The 19,982-nt window shown below is 38.3% G+C and overlaps 1 protein-coding gene across 1 annotated transcript in view; it reads left to right on the top strand.

The window, feature by feature from the left end:
• col11a1b (collagen, type XI, alpha 1b) overlaps positions 1-19,982 on the top strand; it is a 116,529-nt gene that overhangs the window by 81,999 nt on the left and 14,548 nt on the right. The window contains exons 40-52 of the mRNA XM_056256992.1: positions 153-242; positions 1,389-1,442; positions 9,560-9,667; positions 10,260-10,367; positions 10,927-10,980; positions 12,186-12,239; positions 14,222-14,329; positions 16,203-16,256; positions 16,848-16,901; positions 17,587-17,640; positions 17,756-17,809; positions 19,333-19,440; positions 19,538-19,591. Of these exons, the coding sequence (XP_056112967.1) occupies positions 153-242; positions 1,389-1,442; positions 9,560-9,667; positions 10,260-10,367; positions 10,927-10,980; positions 12,186-12,239; positions 14,222-14,329; positions 16,203-16,256; positions 16,848-16,901; positions 17,587-17,640; positions 17,756-17,809; positions 19,333-19,440; positions 19,538-19,591 (954 nt within the window). The remainder of the gene's footprint in view (positions 1-152; positions 243-1,388; positions 1,443-9,559; positions 9,668-10,259; positions 10,368-10,926; positions 10,981-12,185; positions 12,240-14,221; positions 14,330-16,202; positions 16,257-16,847; positions 16,902-17,586; positions 17,641-17,755; positions 17,810-19,332; positions 19,441-19,537; positions 19,592-19,982) is intronic.

The following is a 19,982-nucleotide window of genomic DNA, read 5'->3' as shown; positions in this document are numbered from 1 at the left end:
GGTGTGCTAAACACGTTTACTTCAGATGATTCAAGGCTAATAATTTGAGAGAATTCACATAATGTTCTGTCCAATTTCATAATGTGTAGCTGGCAGATAATTGGTGTTTTTTTAAGTTAGAGGACTAAATCTCATCGTCTCTCTCCTTGAAGGGTGATCCAGGTCCTCAGGGGGGTTCTGGGAAACCTGGCCCTGCCGGATTGAAAGGGTTCCCAGGACAAAGGGGGCTTCCTGGCGCAGCGGTAAGAACAAACAAGTTAATATCATGTGTCCCACCAAATGGCCATTAGCTGCTTAACCGCCTGCTGTTCATGCAAATGCTCACACTGGATGAATGCCTCAGGAAAGGGTACAGTCCTAACTATAAGACTGAGGCTTGTGAAGATTAACTGACATATTTAACATGCATTAAGACATTTAGTAAGCTTTTGAAACACATCTTGCATAGAAATAAATTGCACTGTATTGCAGTGCACAATAAAGCCAGTAATATGTAAAAGTATGATTTTGATTTCATATTGACTTTCAGGCCAAAAATGTATTGAAAAGAAATATGTGTGCACCCGCATAATCTCTTGTTGCATACTGTATGCGTTTTAGAAGTGTTTCAACTATCTAGTCAGATTTTACTGTCTGCCTAGATATTTACGAGGTGCTATAATGATATATTGCACTCTCCTAAAGAAAAATGCTAACCTTTATCTCACTTTCAGTCAGTTTCTGAGATTCAGTATGACATATTTATTATCCCTCTGATGTGGGCCTGTAAATTACTTTCTGCATAACAAACTGCCACAATTGGGCAACTCAAAAGAAGTGTATGTCATGGGGACTTTGGAAATGTCCATACTTGTTTTTCTTCATTAAGAGTATTTAGACTGTGGGACTGAATATAATCAAAGTTTTGTTTTTAGTTTAAGAAATAGCATCTGCCAACTTGATGAATTTCAATCTCCATTAGTTACATCTTTCATGAATCAAGTGTTGCTGAAAGTCACATTTGAAACCCAAAGCCAGTATGATTTCAATAAACAACAATTGAATTTGCCATCACTTGTTGTTTTGATGTTTACTTTTAGCTGGTTCAAATGTTTTTCATGACTCAGATTATGGCTTGATGGAAGGAGAGTGACGTGTCCTTGGCGTCACATGACAATGCACTGCCAGCGCTGGGTTTCTGATGTAGGAAATAGGGAGATTGCCAGTTTAATAAGCACTCTGGGCTGTATTTCTTGTAGACATATAGTACAAACAGCTGCCATATACTGGCACAAACATATTCAAGCACACATGCAGAGACTCAGATGACACTTTGACAGATACTGAAGCACAGCTCTCATTAGAGAATTAAACCTTTCTCTCTCTCTCTCTCTCTCCCTCTTCCACAGGGTCCATCTGGTCTGAAGGGAGGCGAGGGTCCACAGGGTCCACCCGGCCCCATTGTAAGTACCTGTGTTACCATGGAAACTCTGTCACTGCAAACGATCAATCTGCAAGCTTTGCCTCTATTAGTAATGTGACACCAGGCAAATTCTGGACCAGGCGCAGTCAGCAGGTGGTGAATTTAATGACCAGTAATGTTGGCACATTGGTGTGTGTGATCTGATCCCACACAGTCTGATCACACTGAATGAGTCAGGCCTTACCAGTGAGTCGGTCACTACGTCAGTGATTGCATTTGAATCATACAGGAGTTATGCTCAGAGATTCAAACCTCTAGTCATTAGGGATGCCAAATGTACCGGGGACACTGTGTGTGTGTGCTCTCTGTGAAATGCACTCATAATAATGCAGCTACTGTACGTGTGAAAGCAATCAAATGTACTTCGGTCAAAAAGGCCTTCTTGGCAGGATATTAAAGGGGTCATATAATGCCATTTTTATACAAGTTAATATGATTCTTTGGGGTCTAAATAAAAAGTTTGTAATATACTTTCATTAAAAATTCTCATTAGTATTGTAAGAAAACACTAATTTTGTGTCTTTAAATGATAATGAGCTTCGCTCAACTCGCCTCTGTTCTGTGGGGCGTTTTGACACAACACACATGGAGTGTTGCCTTGACAACAGTTGAGGGTATATTTTGAAGAAATATATATATATAAAGAATGGCAGCGGGAGTCTCTGAGGACACATCTGTGCAACCGTATCAGTTTGATTTTTTTTTACATTACTTCTTAATCAGTAACAGACACCGTTATAAACCATCTACAAAATTAAGCTTAGTGTAGTGTTACCACGTTAACTTTAACACCTGCGTACACAGTATGTAATAACACAATAACCATAACGCGTTATAAACGTGGGATTATGAATTATATTGAGAACGTCGTACATAGAAAACATGCCGTAATGTACCCTGAGTGTAAACCCTGAGTGAGAAATGATTCGCGCAAACATGAACGCATTGACGTTGATCATAGGGAATATTCCCTTAGAAAACAAAACTCAGCCACTGCGTCTTCAGCGGTTCGGACTGCTGTGTTCGTTATTACACCCAAGAACAGAACACCACAATCACTTAGACGCCATTCCAGCGCATCAACAATGACTGACTATGATGACAGCTCGCTCAGGGCGGGTCTGTGTTGAAACGCTGCTGTCAATCAACAATCGTGGGAGGAGCGTCCGACCGTGTGACGTCACACGGTCGAACGGCTCAATTTGAGACGGGAAAACATATAAGGAGATTAAAAAAAAAACACTGGATGGATTTTTATCATTATATGATGGTTGTGTACAGGCACTGCCAACACACATTTCAGTACAATCAACTTGTAAAAGTGCATGTACCATTATATGACCCCTTTAATGAAACCCTTATAATACATGTTTAGTGTCAGAATATTGGACATAATGGGCCCTATCTTGCACTCGCCGCAAATGACTTTGTACACTGACGCATGTATCATTCCTATTTTGCATCCGTGCAAAGCAGGCTTTTCCCTCCACAGACACACGTCGGTTAACTAAGAAATACACTTGCGCTCCCCGGGGCGGTTCAGCGTAAAGAGGAGGCGTGTTCCGGCGCAAACTTTCCCTCATGCTATTTTGCTGTTCTATAAAACAAATGTGCCACTGACCAGAAAAAAACTAGTCTAAAGTCAGTGGCGCGTTGCGCGTTGTTCATTATGCTATTTTAAGGGCGCATGCTTGGCCATAATCAATGCATACACTTTGATTCTCTCATCTAAGCAGCAGTTTTCATTTTTGCAAATCATACATTATTACGATAGATAGATAGATAGATAGATAGATAGATAGATAGATAGATAGATAGATAGATAGATAGATAGATAGATAGATAGATAGATAGATAGATAGATAGATAGATAGATAGATAGATAGAAAGATAGATAGATAGATAGATAGATAGATAGATAGATAGATAGATAGATAGATAGATAGATAGATAGATAGATAGATAGATAGATAGATAGATAATTTATTATAAAAGCATACATGTAGCTTACACATTTACCCAAATTATCATACGCCTGTTTAACAGAAGTTAATTTGGGTGGGGTTCTCCATCCCCAATGTCACTTCTCTGTGTTTTACGGCCCTGACGAGAACGTTGCTCTCCTCGGCTGTGAACCGCTCCTGGCGCGCGCCTAGCAAGTCCGCCGTTATAATAGGAATCCGCTTTAAGCCCCGTTCACACCACAAGCGACTTTGTCGCTGCATGTCGCCAGTGGCTGGCGATGAGGTCGCTAGTGGGAGTTCCCACTACTGGTTGCCTTTATGAATGACATCCAATGATGTGGAGAAGGATCATACGCGCTCCGCTCCTATTGGTTGTCGCTCCCGAAAGTCGCTCCTCATTTGCATAAAGTTAAACAGATCTCAACTTTGTCGCGTCGCCAGACACGCCCCATCCGGTCGCCAACGGTCGCTGTCGCACGTGTCGCCGGAAATCGCCAGCTCCCCATTGAAATGAATGGTATCGCGTCGCTTGGTCGCGTGTAGTGTGAACGGGGCTTTAGAACAAGCGCGCCTGCTCTTAAAGGGAATGTGAGATGACGCTCTGATTGGTTTATTTCACGTTACGCCCAAACCACACCTATGAATAATGAAGCTACTTCAGACCAACCCCTTTTAGATTTGCGCCAGGCGCAAGAGGCATTTATCCCGCCGGGAAAATAGCAACAGCGCCGGGATCCGCCCACAAAGTTACTTGCGCTTTGCGCTTTGACACTTGCGTTTTAGATCGTTAAAATAGGGCCGTTAAAAAAATCGTTAAGATAAAATATTATTAATAATAATAATATTTAAAATATGATATTTAGTGTAATACTTAATATATATATATATATATATATATATATATATATATATATATTTATTTCACTTAAGTGATTTAAAGTGATTATATAGTAAGTGATTTTATTTTTTAAAAATATGTATTAAATATATTGAATTATTTTAAAGTTTTACACGGTATTGTTTTTACTTGACATTAATACTTTAAAAATTAAATAATATTTTAGGTTTTATTCAATTAAAGAACTGTGTTCGATAGTTACAATTGAATATTTCTATGGTTTTGAACGTGGGATCGAGAATCATGCTGTTTTTGCTATTGATTTCTTGAATTTTGGTATGGTGACAACCCTATAATCATATAGAATGTAGAATAAAATAGAAACTGCATTCTGCATAGCAATAACATCCTCCCATTAAAGTAACTGCTGTCTGTCTTCTCTCAGTACAGCTTAAAACCGTCAAAGCTTCAGCTGTGCTCTATGTGAAGCCCCTTTCAGCTTGAGGAAGATTGGTGTAGGGCTTCATTGTCTCTCGTGTATAAAAGGCATCTGTACAGCCCAGCAAGAAAAATCTCTGAAATCAGTAGGATTTTGAGTCAGTGGCCCACCCACGCCAATCAGCGATCTTATTTGCCTAAATAGACCTCCCGCAGGTGCCTGAATTGAGTCACCATCACAACTTCTGAGAAGTTTTTAAACAAAGGGTTAAGTCAGTTTGCATTGTGTGTTTGTTGGGTGGTATATGAGATGATCATTTAGATCAGTGGTTCTCCACTGATGGCTGATGGGTCAGTGATATTTTATTTTATTTTATTTTATTTGTTATTTTATTATTTATTTATTATTAGTATAATTATTTATGGAAAAAGTTATGCCTGCATTACCTTTATAATGCATTATACATCAAGGTTTAAAGTAAAGTGTTATCAAAAAAAATTATGATTAAGATGTGTCCTCCCGCAATTTTTCAAGGTATAAGGAAAATATGTTGAGAACCACTAATTGAGACCATGTTCTGCACTGCATGTTGTGCAGTTTGGTGTGCAGTGACCTTGACCCCTCACTATATTTGGAAGCATTAACACTGATGGTTAATGTTGTGTATGTTTTAGCATGTGTTTCTGTGAGTATGTGCATGCATGTGAAAGCAACCGGAGGTCCTCAAGTAAAAAGTGGATAAAGCCTTCGCTCTGAGAGCTGTCTTTAGTTCTAATCCTTCAGTGCTAATAGATGAACTAATGGACTATTTCTGAAAAAGGCATGCTACACGTTGGTTTTGAACCAGAGAGCTCGCTCTCATATAAACTATAAAAGACCTGTTCACACTCTCAAAGAAAGAGATATATTTAATGTGATACGCAAATGCAAATGTGCCTTGTGTTGTTAAGTGCAGCAAAAGGATCTGTATGGGAACATGTTCTTCAGAGCCAAAACAAACTACTGAATAACAGGATTCCCACAGACATGGAACACCTGGAAATATATTTTATATACACAGTATATATATATATATATATATATAACAAAACATTTGACAAACAGAAATTAAATATTGAGTCCCTTAACCAGGGGTCTCAAACTCAACTTAACTGGGGGCCGCTGGAGGTAGAGTCGGGGTCAGGCTGGGCCGCATCAAGTATTCCACAAAAAATAGTAATCAAGTATTCCAAAAAAGGAGCACAACTGATCCAATCTTCTCAATATTTATTATTAACGTTTCTTCTGAACAGTTCCTCTGAATTTGAACATTCCTTTCTGTACATGATTGGTTCTTCATGAGCTGTCCTTCTGACAGTTGAAGTTCATTTTACAAACGTTCTTTGTCTTTTCCCTATAACACATATTTGTGATATTTATATCTGCTTATGTCCTTTTTATTTTATTTATACAACACATTAATGATATTGAATGTTTCTTGTTTTTTTGGAAGGCACATTTCCTTTTATTATACTTAGAAAAACAATTATTGCTTTTGAAATACAAATATTTGCAGTCATGTCTGCCCGTCTTATTGAATTCTTTCTACACATGTATAGTGTCTCAAATTACTGACTTTGCACAAATCAAAGCAAACCTTCTTATCAACCTGTTGGACACATATTACAAGCTCAAAAATGATTATTCTCACATTGTTTTAGAGCAGGGGTCTCCAATACGTCGCTCGCGAGCTACTACTCGTGGCCTGATTGGTGGTAGCTCGCCAAGGGGCCTGTTCACATATCGCGCTCACATATTTTGCGCGCTCAAGTTCGTTATTTCAAATGTAGGCGCGCGGCAAGCGCGCTCATAATAGGCTTTATGCACAGCTTCACTACTTCCTGAACTTCAGCCAGCTCCTTTGTTTCCTGTCTGCCATTATTGGACAAACTGATTAATCCAGGTGTGCCTGATTATTGTTACTGAGGCCAGGCACACCTGGATTAGTCAAGTCAAGTCAAGTCACCTTTATTTATATAGCGCTTTTTACAATACAGATTGTATCAAAGCGCTTCACAGTGATAACATGAAAACAATATAACAAAGTTTGTTTCTAAAAGAAATTGCGTCAACGTCCACCTTAAGTAAGGCAGATCAATAATATTATTGAATATTAAATGTCCCCAACTAAGCAAGCCAAAAGCCAAGGCAACAGTGGCAAGGAACCAAAACTCCATCAGGTGACAGAATGGAGAAAAAAACCTTGGGAGAAACCAGACTCAGTCGGGGGGCCAGTTCTCCTCTGGCCAACGAAGGAACAGTGCATGATTCGGGCAGCATTACAAGTCAGATTGGATCGGAACATTTAGAGTATTTTTTGGAAGTCCAAGTATGCACGCCGGTCTTAAGACGAGTTGTTGAGGATCAGTGCCGTCCACCATAGAGAGTCCATATCGCCCGTGTTGAGTCGTCACTTCATAGGCTTTGTGATTGGAGCATCTGAAGTCTCCGTGAGAGGCTGGATACAAACTGGAGCTGACGAACGCCATTTTCTCGGGACTCGCGTCCCGAGATAACAGCAGAAAAGCAAAGGGAAAATAATTAGCGTAGCTGCTGTTCATAATGATGATTTCCATAACACAGGCGTAAATGACAAAACATGAAGACAGTGACTCTTGCGTCCCAAAATCACCCCCCTCCGTCCCCCACTCAACTCAGCCCAGCTTACTGACCTCTACGTCCCTCCTGCTGCTGAGACCTAACCACAATCTCACAATCTCTCCGCAACCCAACCATACGCGCCAACCCGTTGACTAAGGCTGTCGAGCCCCACTGGTGCGTGAATAGGCAGTTTCAGTGGACAACGGTTCCGTATGGCATACTACCTACCGCAACACAATATCTGCCCAACCACCCGTCATTCACGCAATATACACAGGAACGTAATGACTGCAAATACTATGCAACCTATACAGATAACCTACAGTCTCTTCAAGTTTTATAGTATTAAATGCATTTGATCTGATTCAGCAGTGGTATAAAAGGTAAGCATTATGTAAATGCTTGGCTAAAGAGATGCGTCTTTAATCTAGTTTTAAACTGGGACAGCGAGTCAGAGCCTCGAACAATATCAGGAAGGCTATTCCAGAGTTTAGGAGCTAAATGTGAGAACGCCATCCCTCCTTTAGTGGACTTAGATATCCTAGGAATGACTAGAAGCCTCGAATTTAGTGATCTTAAAGAACGCGATGGATTGTAGGGCGATAGAAGGTCCATTAAATACACAGGAGCTAAACCATTTAGGGCTTTATAGGTCAGTAATAGTACTTTGTAATTGATACGGAACTTGATAGGTAACCAGTGTAGAGATGATAAAATTGGTGTTATATGATCATATTTTCTTGACCTAGTAAGAACTCTAGCGGCTGCATTTTGCACTAACTGTAGCTTGTTTATTGAGGATGCAGGACAACCGGCTAATAAAGCATTACAGTAATCTAGTCTCGAGGTCATGAATGCATGAACTAACTTTTCTGCATCGGAAACAGATAGCATGTTACGTAATTTAGCAATGTTTCTAAGATGGAAAAAGGCCGTTCTTGTAACATATGAAATATGATTTTCGAAAGACAAGTTGTGGTCTAGTATAACTCCCAGGTCTTTTACCGTAGAGGATAAAGTAACAGGACATCCTATATATTAAAGTTGTATTATAAGTGGTTTTGTGGATAGTTTTTTTGGACCAACAAGTAATACCTCCGTTTTATCTGGATTTAGTAGCAGGAAATTATGCGTCATCCAGCATTTTATATCTTTAAGACACTCTGTCAATTTTGATGAGTTAGTGTTTTCATCTGGCCGTGATGAAATATATAATTGAGTGTCATCAGCATAACAGTGGAAATTAATTCCATGTTTTCTTATAATATTACCAAGTGGCAGCATATATATTGAGAATAGCAGAGGGCCTAACACCGATCCTTGCGGCACTCCATAGTCTACTGACGTTATCTTCGATTTTTCCCCATTTAAACAAACAAAATGGTAACGGTCTGATAAATACGATCTGAACCAGCTTAATGCCTGTCCCTGAACACCAGTGTAGATTTGTAGTCGATCCAAGAGTATTTTATGATCGATAGTGTCAAACGCAGCACTAAGATCGAGTAGAACTAATATTGAGATACAGCCTTGGTCAGAAGCTAAAAGTAAATCATTTGTAATTTTAACTAGCGCAGTTTCTGTGCTATGATGCGGTCTGAATCCTGACTGAAATTTTTCATATATCTCATTTTCTTGCATGAAAGAGCACAATTGAGCGGACACAGTCTTTTCTAGTATTTTAGACATAAATGGAAGATTTGAAATCGGTCTGTAATTTGCTAAGTTATTTGGATCTAATTGCGGTTTCTTAATAAGAGGTTTTATTACTGCTAGCTTGAATATTTTTGGAACATGACCTAAATTAATCAGTTTGCAGTCCTCATGCCCCCCTGGATCAGGACTATGGCAGGTGATCAGAGATCCTGGCCATCTTTCTCCTGGTGTTTTTCAGAATCAGGAGAATGGTCTCTTTAATATCCTAAGTTATTGGAACTGAGACAATAATTGTCTTCCGCCTGTAAACTGTTATGTCTTAAGGACTGTTCCACAGGTGCATGTGCAAAAATTGTTTACGGTTCATTGAACAAGTATGAAAAACATTGTTTAAACACTTTCCAATAAAGTTCTGTAAAGCTTATTTGGATTTTACAAAATTAAATTAAAATACACTATCTTGAAAAAGGGAAAACCAGAACTTACTTTCCTGTAAATTATAAGTATCTTAATTAACCAATTGGGATGCAGTCAGATTTAATAGGATATGCGTGTTACAGGGGTCACCAGGAGAGAGAGGAGCAGCTGGACCAGGAGGACCCATTGGTCTAACAGGACGCAATGGCCCTCAGGGACCCCCGGGACCCGCTGGAGAGAAGGGTGGTCCGGTGAGTGAGCATTGTTAGCAGATTAAATAAAATGCCATTTTTAGCTTGTACATTGTCCCAATAAGTAAGCATAATTATTAAATTGAACAAATAAATTGGGCCATCATCTCATTTGTTGGTGAGATGAATGGCAAAATGGGGCCTAATTTACCTGAATTCACTCTGAAGAAAGTAAAATAGCAACTGTGCTTTTATCATATGTGTGGAAGCGATGCACTAATGTCTAGAGATTCCTGTGGGAAATAACATGGGCCAGAGGGAAAGAGTTTTAGTTCATTAAAATTCATCTTTTCCATAAACACATCTACCAGAGATAGCTTAGCGAGTTTAATGCAGCATCCAAACAAAAACTTAATTCAGTTAAAGCTGAAATCAATTAGTTGACTGAAAGGTTCTATAATAATTACCGAACATACTCTTCTGCATAGTGTATAAATACTGTTAATTAATTGCGGTGGATCTGCAATTAGCTTTGTTTGCTCAGACTCCCTGTATTAATTGGATTAAAGTATTCCTCATAGGATGTAATGCAGAGAGGTGCATATTAATCTGCATATTGAGTCATCAATGTAAAACGTTATTTCTCACTCAGGGTGAGAAAGGACCTGCTGGTCCTGCCGGTCGGGATGGCATCCAAGGTCCAGTCGGTCTCCCTGGCCCAGCCGGACCTCAGGGTCCACCTGGAGAGGACGGTGACAAGGTGCAGCACTTTATTCCAAACTTCACAGCATGACGTTATAATAAATAGACATCATGCCCATCTCACATCTGCACACCATTAGTGATGCTGCCGACAGAGTTTTAACTTATCCATCACTATAATCAAACAAGACACAAAATCATTACTAGTGAAATGTTGAAACCAGTGAAATCAAGGAGCACACACACACTTCTACACACATGCACATAAACCAAGTAAACAAATGTGTTCTGAGGCTAATGTATTCCAGAATCTATTATCGCCCTTTTAAATGTAGAACGGGGCTTTTTTAGACCCTTATCACGTCCCAAGCTACATTATTCTTTTCGGCTGTGGCGGCAATGGTGTTGGAGGGGCCAAGTAATCAATTAATTGCAAACACACCCCAAGGTCTTGGTTTTACTGTTAAATTAAAATCTCTGGAGCAAAGTTTACTCTGCCATTGAGGCTGAATTGACCTTGAGAATTTTTATTTTGATGACCCGGCAACAAGGGAACAGTTTTAAACGAAGCGCCAGTTACTCAATTTTCAAAAACATTCTCATTCATTTTTTTCCAGGGAGAAGTTGGAGAGCCTGGTCAAAAGGGAAGCAAAGGTGACAAGGGTGAATATGTAAGTTGAACAATATTCAAACTATTTATAAAAATTATCTTTATTTATATTTTATTTTTATTTGGGGATAATAATTAAAACATTTAAATATAAATAAATAAAATATTTGATTACACTAAGCAATACATTTGTTACATTATTTATCAATCTTTGTTAATGTTAATAAAAATAAAAAATTTCATTTAATGTTAGCCGAGAACCTAATTGGTTCTTGCGGAAGCTCAAATGTGCTGCGTAACACGAGAATGAACCTCATTGGTTCTTGCAGAAGCTCAAACGTGCTGCGTAACACAAGAATTAACCTCATTGGTTCTTGCCTAAGCTCAAACGTCCTGCGTAACACGAGAATGAACCTCATTGGTTCTTCAGGAAGCTCAAACATGCTGCGTAATACGATAATGAACCTCTTTGTTTTTTGCGGAAGCTCAAATGTGCTGCGTAACACGAGAATGAACCTCATTGGTTCTTGCCGAAGCTCAAACGTCCTGCGTAACACGAGAATGAACCTCATTGGTTCTTGCCGAAGCTCAAACGTGCTGCGTAACACGAGAATGAACCTCATTGGTTCTTGCGGAAGCCCAAACGTGCTGAGAATCACAAGAATAAACCTCATTGATTCTTTTGAAAGCTCAAAGATGCTACTTAACACGAGAATGAACCTCATTGGTTCTTGTGGAAGCTCAAACGTGCTGAGAATCACAAGAATGAACCTCATTGGTTCTTGTGGAAGCTCAAACGTGCTGAGAATCACAAGAATGAACCTCATTGGTTCTCGCATGTCAAGCAAAAAGGCTCGAGCTTCCGTCTATCATTACTGATGTGTGAGTTGATGAATGTTTGTATGTGAATAAAAGTCTTCATTAAATCTGTTCATCATCATCATGTCTCTTCAGAAAATTTTGACTAAAGTTTAAACCGCTCGATTCCTATGGATTATTTTTATGATCTCTTTATTAACTATTTGAAGCATCAAATTGGTAGTTGCATAGACTGTCAATGTAGTTAAAGAGACTTTATATAAAGTGGGACCATATTTTTTTTCTTATGTATTAGTTGCATTAATTATGCACTTACCGGTACTATTATTTATGCACTTGGATGCAAAAGCAACCCTATTTTAAACAAATATTATCTTAGAATGATCAATGAGATATAGATTCTTTATAACCAGTCCTTATCTTTGCGCTGATTGTCTGTTGCTGTAGGGTCCGCCAGGCCCAGGAGGTCCTCAGGGTGTAGTTGGAGCTCCAGGTCCTGCTGTGAGTACTTACAACCGTTCATTTCAATGTTTACCTCTTTTCTCCATTCATCTTCAAACTATCTTTGTTACTGCTATGATTTCACACATATAAAGTAGCCTAACTTAATAAATATACATGTATATCAACCAAGTATCACTTATATAAGTATCAAGGTTTAAATCTGGCAAAGGGTTATTCGTTTAATCCAATGTTTTGTGTTTGCAAGTCATTAAAACACTTGCAACATTGTAACAATTGGCCTTATAGGGAGGGTGACAGTTATGTCAACTGGACAAAATATTTTCACATTGGGCCATGCTGGTTGTTTGACCCTGGTCCACATTACTCCAGGGAGATTTTCCCTGTATTAAGTACACTTTTAAGTTGCTTTGAATAAAAGTGTCTGTTGAATGACTAACTACTCACATTTGCTCAGTTTTGCCTCTGTCAGGCAGCCTGCTGAGTTGATAAAGCAGCAGTGTGAGTAAGTAGTCAGGGCCAGGTGGTACACAGTTGAATGTTTAAAGTTTATGACTCAAGCTGAACACTCCCAGCTGGGCCTCTCCGTTTCCTTGATACATTAGCTCTATAAAAGCTGATAATTACACCTATTCTGTGCAGTTATGTGAAGAACATTCTTGGAAACTATTCTGCTTTACTGAATAGGATCTTACAAATTCGGAAACGAATGAGATGGTAAATCTGTTAGATGACTTGATGTTAATGCTGCTAGGGATCTTAGTCACTTAAATATGAGCAATATTTGACCGAACAGGGATTCGTTCTATGCTTAAGTTTTTGTTAGAACTGTACATTTAAAAAAATATATATATATAATATTAATTATATGCAGGTATGTGATTTCCACACGAATTCTGTGTTTTCTTTTTACTACACAATTACTACACAAATTTCAAAATGACAACAAGAGCTAGTGGTGCTGTGTGGGACACCCTTGGCATTTCAGCCCTGAGTCCAGAATGAACATTTGACAAGCGCCAAATGCAAGAAAAGAAAAAGGGTGTTGGCGAGTATACGATACGGCTTTACTTGGCAGTCAGTGCGATTTATCAAACCGTAAAGGCTGCTATTTAGTTATACAAGTACTGTATATAGTCAGATGCGCTACATGTTTCAGAGTGAAACGCAGCACTGTTTTCTTTTATACACACAAGGAGCTCACAATCAAATGTTTTCAGTTTCTTAGAGCAACTCGTTTAGCTGTAAATGCAACATACCAACCATCTTCTTAGATTTGTAATGAGAATTGCTTATAAATCTGTTATTTTCTTGTAATTTTATTTCTGTTCTGTAATATTATTATTATTATTCATTTTTATTTATGTTAAGAAACATTTAAGGAGGGAGTGCCTTGTTTCCCCTCTTTTCTGTCCTTCACTTATATCAATCAATTAAATAAAAAGCCCTCCAAAATTTTAAAACTTTATTGTGATTAAAACATTTAATATACAATTAGTGCATTTTGAGTACATTTTTAAAATATGTTTAGCTTATTAAATTAACGTGTTTAATTGGCATGTTAAATACAACCATTGATTATTATAATTATATATATAATTTTTGCTTTACAAAATATTTAATCAATATTGCATTTCCTCAATAGTCTCCTTAACAAATACACCATCCTGTCCTGCAGTGACTTGCCATTCAGACATCTAACCTCACATCTCTTTAATAACTTCCCCTTCCACTGACCCTGTAGAGCAAGCGGCGTCAGAAATAAGGGCAGCACATTCTCACCCTTCATAATTCCTCTGGGCGTTACTCTGAATGGCACATCTTTTCAAGCCTGACTTTTGATGTCTCAGGGGGTAGATCTAATTTTCATGCTTGTCTGCGCCGTACAGTAGAGTTTGAAAGACATTCTTGGGTCAGAAAGTTGATTTTACTTGTACAGAGAGTGTTGTACTACACTTCTCCACCATCAAGTTCAGAGTTTGTATCAGTTTCAGATGTTAACTACTGTTTTTCTTATGTAGGGAAGTGACGGTGAGCCCGGACCCAGAGGTCAGCAGGGTATGTTTGGGCAGAAGGGAGATGAGGGGCCCCGTGGTTTCCCAGGTCTTCCCGGTCCCGTCGGACTGCAGGTACAGTTTTCATCTTTACATTAATCTAAACACACTTATTATGTTCTGATCTGCTGCATTCATATTGTTTAATATACACAAAGCTTGACTATTAAATATCATCTAAGACTGTGAGGCAGGATAATTGAGCAAGGAGAGCAATAGCCATTTTTAAAATCTGGATTCAACTATGTTGCTCTAAACATGGCTGATTCATTCCATCACTTCAGTTTTTGTGCCACAAATTGGACTAGCAAACAAAAAGACACTTTTTGGACAAACAGATTCCATTCCAAGTGTATGCCATTGGTTGAGCCATTGTTGCAAATATTGAAACAGAAGTATTGTAATAATCAGGGATTACACTTTTCAGGGAAATCACAAATCAGCTTGTTTACTAATACACTACCATTCAAAAGTTTTTTTTAAATAATTAATACTTTTATTCAGCAAGGATTCTTTAAACTGATCAAAAGTGAAGGTAAATTAATTTATAATGTTACAAAATATTTCTATTTCAAATTAATTCTGTTCTTTTGAACTTTCTGTTCATCAAAGTATCCTTTTTCCTGAAAAGAATCCCGGTTTCCGTAAAAATATTAAGCACGACAATTGATTTCAACATATAGTAATAAAATACTTTTGAGCAGCAAATCAGCATAACAGAAAGATTTCTGAAAGATCATTAATAATGTCGCTGAAAATTCAGGTTTGCCATCACAGGAATAAATTACATTTTAAAATATATTAAAACTTTTCATTTTTGCCGATTTTTTACTCAACGCATCTTTGGTGAAAACCATTAAAAACTCCTACAGACCCCAAACATTTGAACAGTAGTGTAGCTGTCTCTGTGCATTGAGAAATGACAAAGTATTATAATATCGAAAAAATGACACACTTCACCTTTATGGGAATAATGAGGTGAATTTCAAATGACAACAGAGACTCAACACAGCAAAATTATACAGTCAATCAAAGCAATTGACTAGAATTCAAAGGTAATAGGAATAGTGATTCATCCCAACTGTGCTAATTGTTTGTGCTCTGTGTCTCCTTGTTAGTGCATCTCACTGATCCTCTGCAATAATTATTTTTGATCTGAAGAAATTAACCATCTTAATTTGTTTTCTCTGAAGTTTCGAATAACTTGCTAATGGGGAGAAATTGGGCTTTATTGGAATGGAGACATTTCATTATCTTTTCTAAACTGAGCCTGCACATATACCTTATTAGCTGTTTTGGCATTTGGGAAAATTGTCTGCCTCAAAATGACTATGAAATTACACCTCTGTCCTTTTATAGTAACACAACATTTATCCAAACAATAAGCAGTAAGATATGCGTTCGCTGGTACCAAAGAGCATGTCTGCCAAATACAATGACCCAGAATATCCTTCTAATTACAGATGTTAACTATTAACAATGAAGACACGTCTGTTGGTATTGTTGGGTGATAATGATCTGAATAACATTCAAACCTCTTTAGTCAAGCACAATTATATTGCAAAATGAACTGCTTGCCAAGATTTGCCTCTTTTTGTGTTTCATATTTTCATCGTGACACGGAGTGTGACACATTCACAGGCACCCACATGCAAATGCGCTAATTGCCATGAGGTTCCTTCTACTGCTAATCACCAAAAAATTGTTATTTGATTAATAGTGTTTACCCAATGGCTCAAAGCTGTAAATGTATATTATTAATATTCAACACTGTGAGACTGATTGTTATTCTAAATTATTTTGTTCACGAGGGAAGAGGAAACATATCAGCATATCCTCTCTTGTTACTGAACCTTTTAGCATTTTTGATATTGTAATAATAACTCTAACTGGGATTATATAACCTGTAATTGTGCCAGATTAATATGTAAAACTTGTTTTTTTCTAGGGTTTGCCAGGACCACCAGGTGAGAAAGGAGAGAATGGAGATGTTGGCTCAATGGTGAGTTCGTAGTTGTCAAAACGCTTAATTTTGTCATAATTAGTATGTAATCATACATACTTTTTCATTAAAATACAAGTTTGTGAATCTATATTTAAATTAATGCTCTTATAAAAACAGCAAGTGATAAATAATTAGTATTGTGTGTTAGGTGCATTCACATTTACCGTTGCCCATCAAATTTTGTGGGTAAAATCCAGTCATTTCAATAGGGATCTACATGATTGGGACTTTCACGTGAGGGCGGCAAAAGTTCCTGCACAGATTTATCTCATGCTCAAGTTGCTCACACAAATTCACTATGTTGACCAATAGAGTTCCTTGGTTTGAAAATGACTTCTGTGTGGGCGGTGCTTATAAATACATTGCTACACTATTGACAGTAGAGAATCAACCGTTTCTGCCTGCAAAATTGTGCCGAAATTTCGCTAATGTGACTGCACATTTAAAGTATTAGTGCTATTGCTACTGATTCACAAACAAAGTCATTTGGATGTGCTGATTCTTGTAATGTATCTTCTAATGGGCAGATTCAAACCAAACGTTTGTGAATCATTCTGACCTGAGTTTGACAACGACTTTCTTTTACAGGGTCCACCTGGTCCTCCTGGTCCCAGAGGTCCTCAAGGTTCTAGTGGAGCAGATGTGAGTTTAACTGTAATATATTTGTATAGAAACTCTGAAGTGAATCAGAGGTTATATGTTCCCTGTCATTTTTTTGGATTGACAACCTCATTTAAGTACTGGTGTGAGTCTCGAAATGTCCCGTTCAAACAGCAACTTGCCTAAGCGTTGCGAATACTGTCTGTATGAACATGCAACAGGAGTCAAGTCCGAATTCTCTTACCAGAAACCAAAATCAAAGATGGTGATGTCCATACAACTGAAAAGTCTTATCACTTTTGATACGATAAGAGTCAATCTATCAAAACGCAAGTTCATCAAACCGCAAGTTCATCCGTCCAATCTTCATTAACTGACAGCAGCTTTGAGATCTGGAAGAGCGGAGCATTGTGGAGAAGAGTTACTGGATCTAAAACCTTCATATGACATACAGCTCATGTCTAAGTTGCTGTAAGTTACCGAAAGCGAAACTAGTTGAACAACTAGTTGTCCAGTTCCGTTCACACAGCTTGGGTTTTCTGAGATTGGGTTTGTAAGTGCTGAAAATGTACAGGTGTGAGTTCAGTTATAGAATGCTGTTGTCACCCCAGTAAATAACCTAACTGTGAGTGAGCGTAACCATATTAAGGACTGAGAACTGTATTCTGCTGCTATGTGAATGTGGCCGGAGAGATTTGAATCAAGTATGTTGTTATTTGTTTGACAGGGTGCTCCTGGCCCTCCTGGAGGTATCGGCTCAATGGGTGGAAATGGTGAAAAGGTGGGTTTTTCTTGAATAAATCTCTTCAAAACATGAATATACATAAATATTTTTGTAGTTATTATGTTGAATGTACCCAGATGTCACATTGTCTCCCTTTATCTATTCCCCTTAGGGTGAGACCGGTGAGGCAGGTAATCCAGGACCACCAGGAGAGTCTGGTCCAGGAGTAAGTATATTTTTATGTTTTAGAGTTGTTGATTATAATTTTCTGTGTTTTTACCTGATAAATCTGACCTGCATGTAATCTATTAGATTAGACTAGTCTAGAAGGCTAATCTATTGACATTCAGGGAACATAACTACACAAATCCTTCTGTTTTCAAAATGAACACATTCAGCTAATGATCGTTATGGTATGATTTGCACAGGCAGTTTAAGGCTGCTTCAGTCCTTTGCAATGACTATATTTTACTCTGCTGAAGGCTTCACGGACTTCAATATTCACGGACATGTATATGCTCGTATATGCTGTGGTGAACATCACTTGCATTCCAGATGGTTGCTGTTATCATCATCCTTTTTCACCCAGGGACATTATTTTGTCTGCCGCCTGCTGCACAGACCTGTTCATGTGATATCAGCATCTTAAATGATGTTTGTTTGTTGGTCGAAGTGCTTTTTGAGACTAAAGAGGACAGTCTATCTTACTATTACTTTCTTTTTGGAACAGAAGTCTAAGGCAACATTCAAAGTTAGTTTTTTTTATTACACTTATTATTGATATACTGATCGCATCGAGTTCAAGGCATTGACACTTGCTTAAAGATCAACCACAGGCTCAGCGCCCTCCTGCTTCCACCCCCTCTTATAAGTCTACACCCCTACCAGAAACCTACGATCGGTAAATGAGCGACGGCTCGAGGTACCATCACAGAGAGGCACAAAATAACTCTCCACAACATTTTCGTTCACTGTTCCTTGCTGGTGGAATGATCTCCCTCCCTTCATCCAGAATTCCTGACAACATTCAAAAGACAGCTGAAAACGCATCTCTTCCATGAGAACTTAACCTCATCATAAAAAAAACAATTATATGCTTTCACTTTTCTTTAATTCCTCACGATTCTAGCTTATTCTACTCTAAGCAATGTCTGAAACTGTGTATTTGGAGCACTTTTTGTGTTTATTTGCCTCTTCACGATGAATCGCTTGCTGCTGTATTCCTCATTTGTAAGTCGCTTTGGATAAAACAAAATTCTCAACATGAATACAACCTACAAATCTGACTTCTTCTCCACGGACAATTCAAACAACCTCCAGTTGTCAATATAAGAAAATAATATACTACAGTACGCTGAGGTAATTCCCTTCCTAAATACTTACAATACAGTCCAATACTTTGAGGTAATTTCCCTCCCAAAGTGTTGTGACGCCGTCCCGTCAAAAGGCTACTATCACTTCCTCAAACCACACATGAGCACCAAGTCTTTAGCATCTATACACTCTCACTGTCCTGGTCCAACACACAGGATCATTAATACTAACTCTAGGTATTACACCCTCACCCCAAGGTCGGATCTATAGTCTTCCATTACATAAAACATTCCCATCACATCAGCCAACAAACACTTTACAGTTATTCTACCTCTTCTTGGCCTTGAAAACAGCATAGTGCCAGCTTTGAACTACATTGTTATTTTTTTAGCATAATCATCATAGATGGGTGAAAATCGTTGTGTCCTTTCTTAGGGACCCAAAGGTGAGCTTGGAGAGAAAGGAGAAGCCGGTCCTCCTGGAGCTGCAGGACCCGCTGGTGCAAGAGGACCCCCTGGAGATGACGGTCCCAAAGGAAACCCAGTAAGTCTGTCTATGACATCCCAAAAGACACCCTTCATCTGTCAAACTGAAATAATACTGTATGATGACTGAATTGATCCAATTTTTTCCCATTTAGGGTCCTATTGGCTTCCCTGGAGATCCAGGTCCTCCTGGTGAGCCTGGAGTTGGTGTAAGTGTAATATGGAGGCATTCAAATCAATAATCAAAGTGGTTGACAACAGATTTCATTATCGATTAATTGGCTGTTTGCACTGTGCACAAATTACCTTTGTCACTTTGTGGTTGTAAAATAACAATTCAGTTTCTGTGAGAAATAATGCATTTAAACATGGTGGAGGCAACAGAGCGAGCAAGGGAAAAAATGTGCGCAAGCATGTTAATATTTTAAACCATTTTGTTTTAAAGTCTTTAGCATATAGGCTTCGTTGCACATTGTAGAAAGGAAATCCTTGCGCAGTATGTGGAATATCAGTAAAATAAATAATCAACAGATCGGCAGAATAGTCATTAGTTACAGGCTTGATATTCAGGCTATATGCATGTCCGATACATTTAAGCAA

This window comes from Rhinichthys klamathensis, unplaced genomic scaffold (assembly GCF_029890125.1).
Source record: "Rhinichthys klamathensis goyatoka isolate OS25496 unplaced genomic scaffold, OSU_Roscu_1.1 h1tg000134l_1, whole genome shotgun sequence".
In the NCBI taxonomy this organism is placed as follows: domain Eukaryota; kingdom Metazoa; phylum Chordata; class Actinopteri; order Cypriniformes; family Leuciscidae; genus Rhinichthys; species Rhinichthys klamathensis.
Note: the sequence above shows the minus strand (reverse complement) of the source record. Positions and strands in the feature narration are given on the sequence as shown.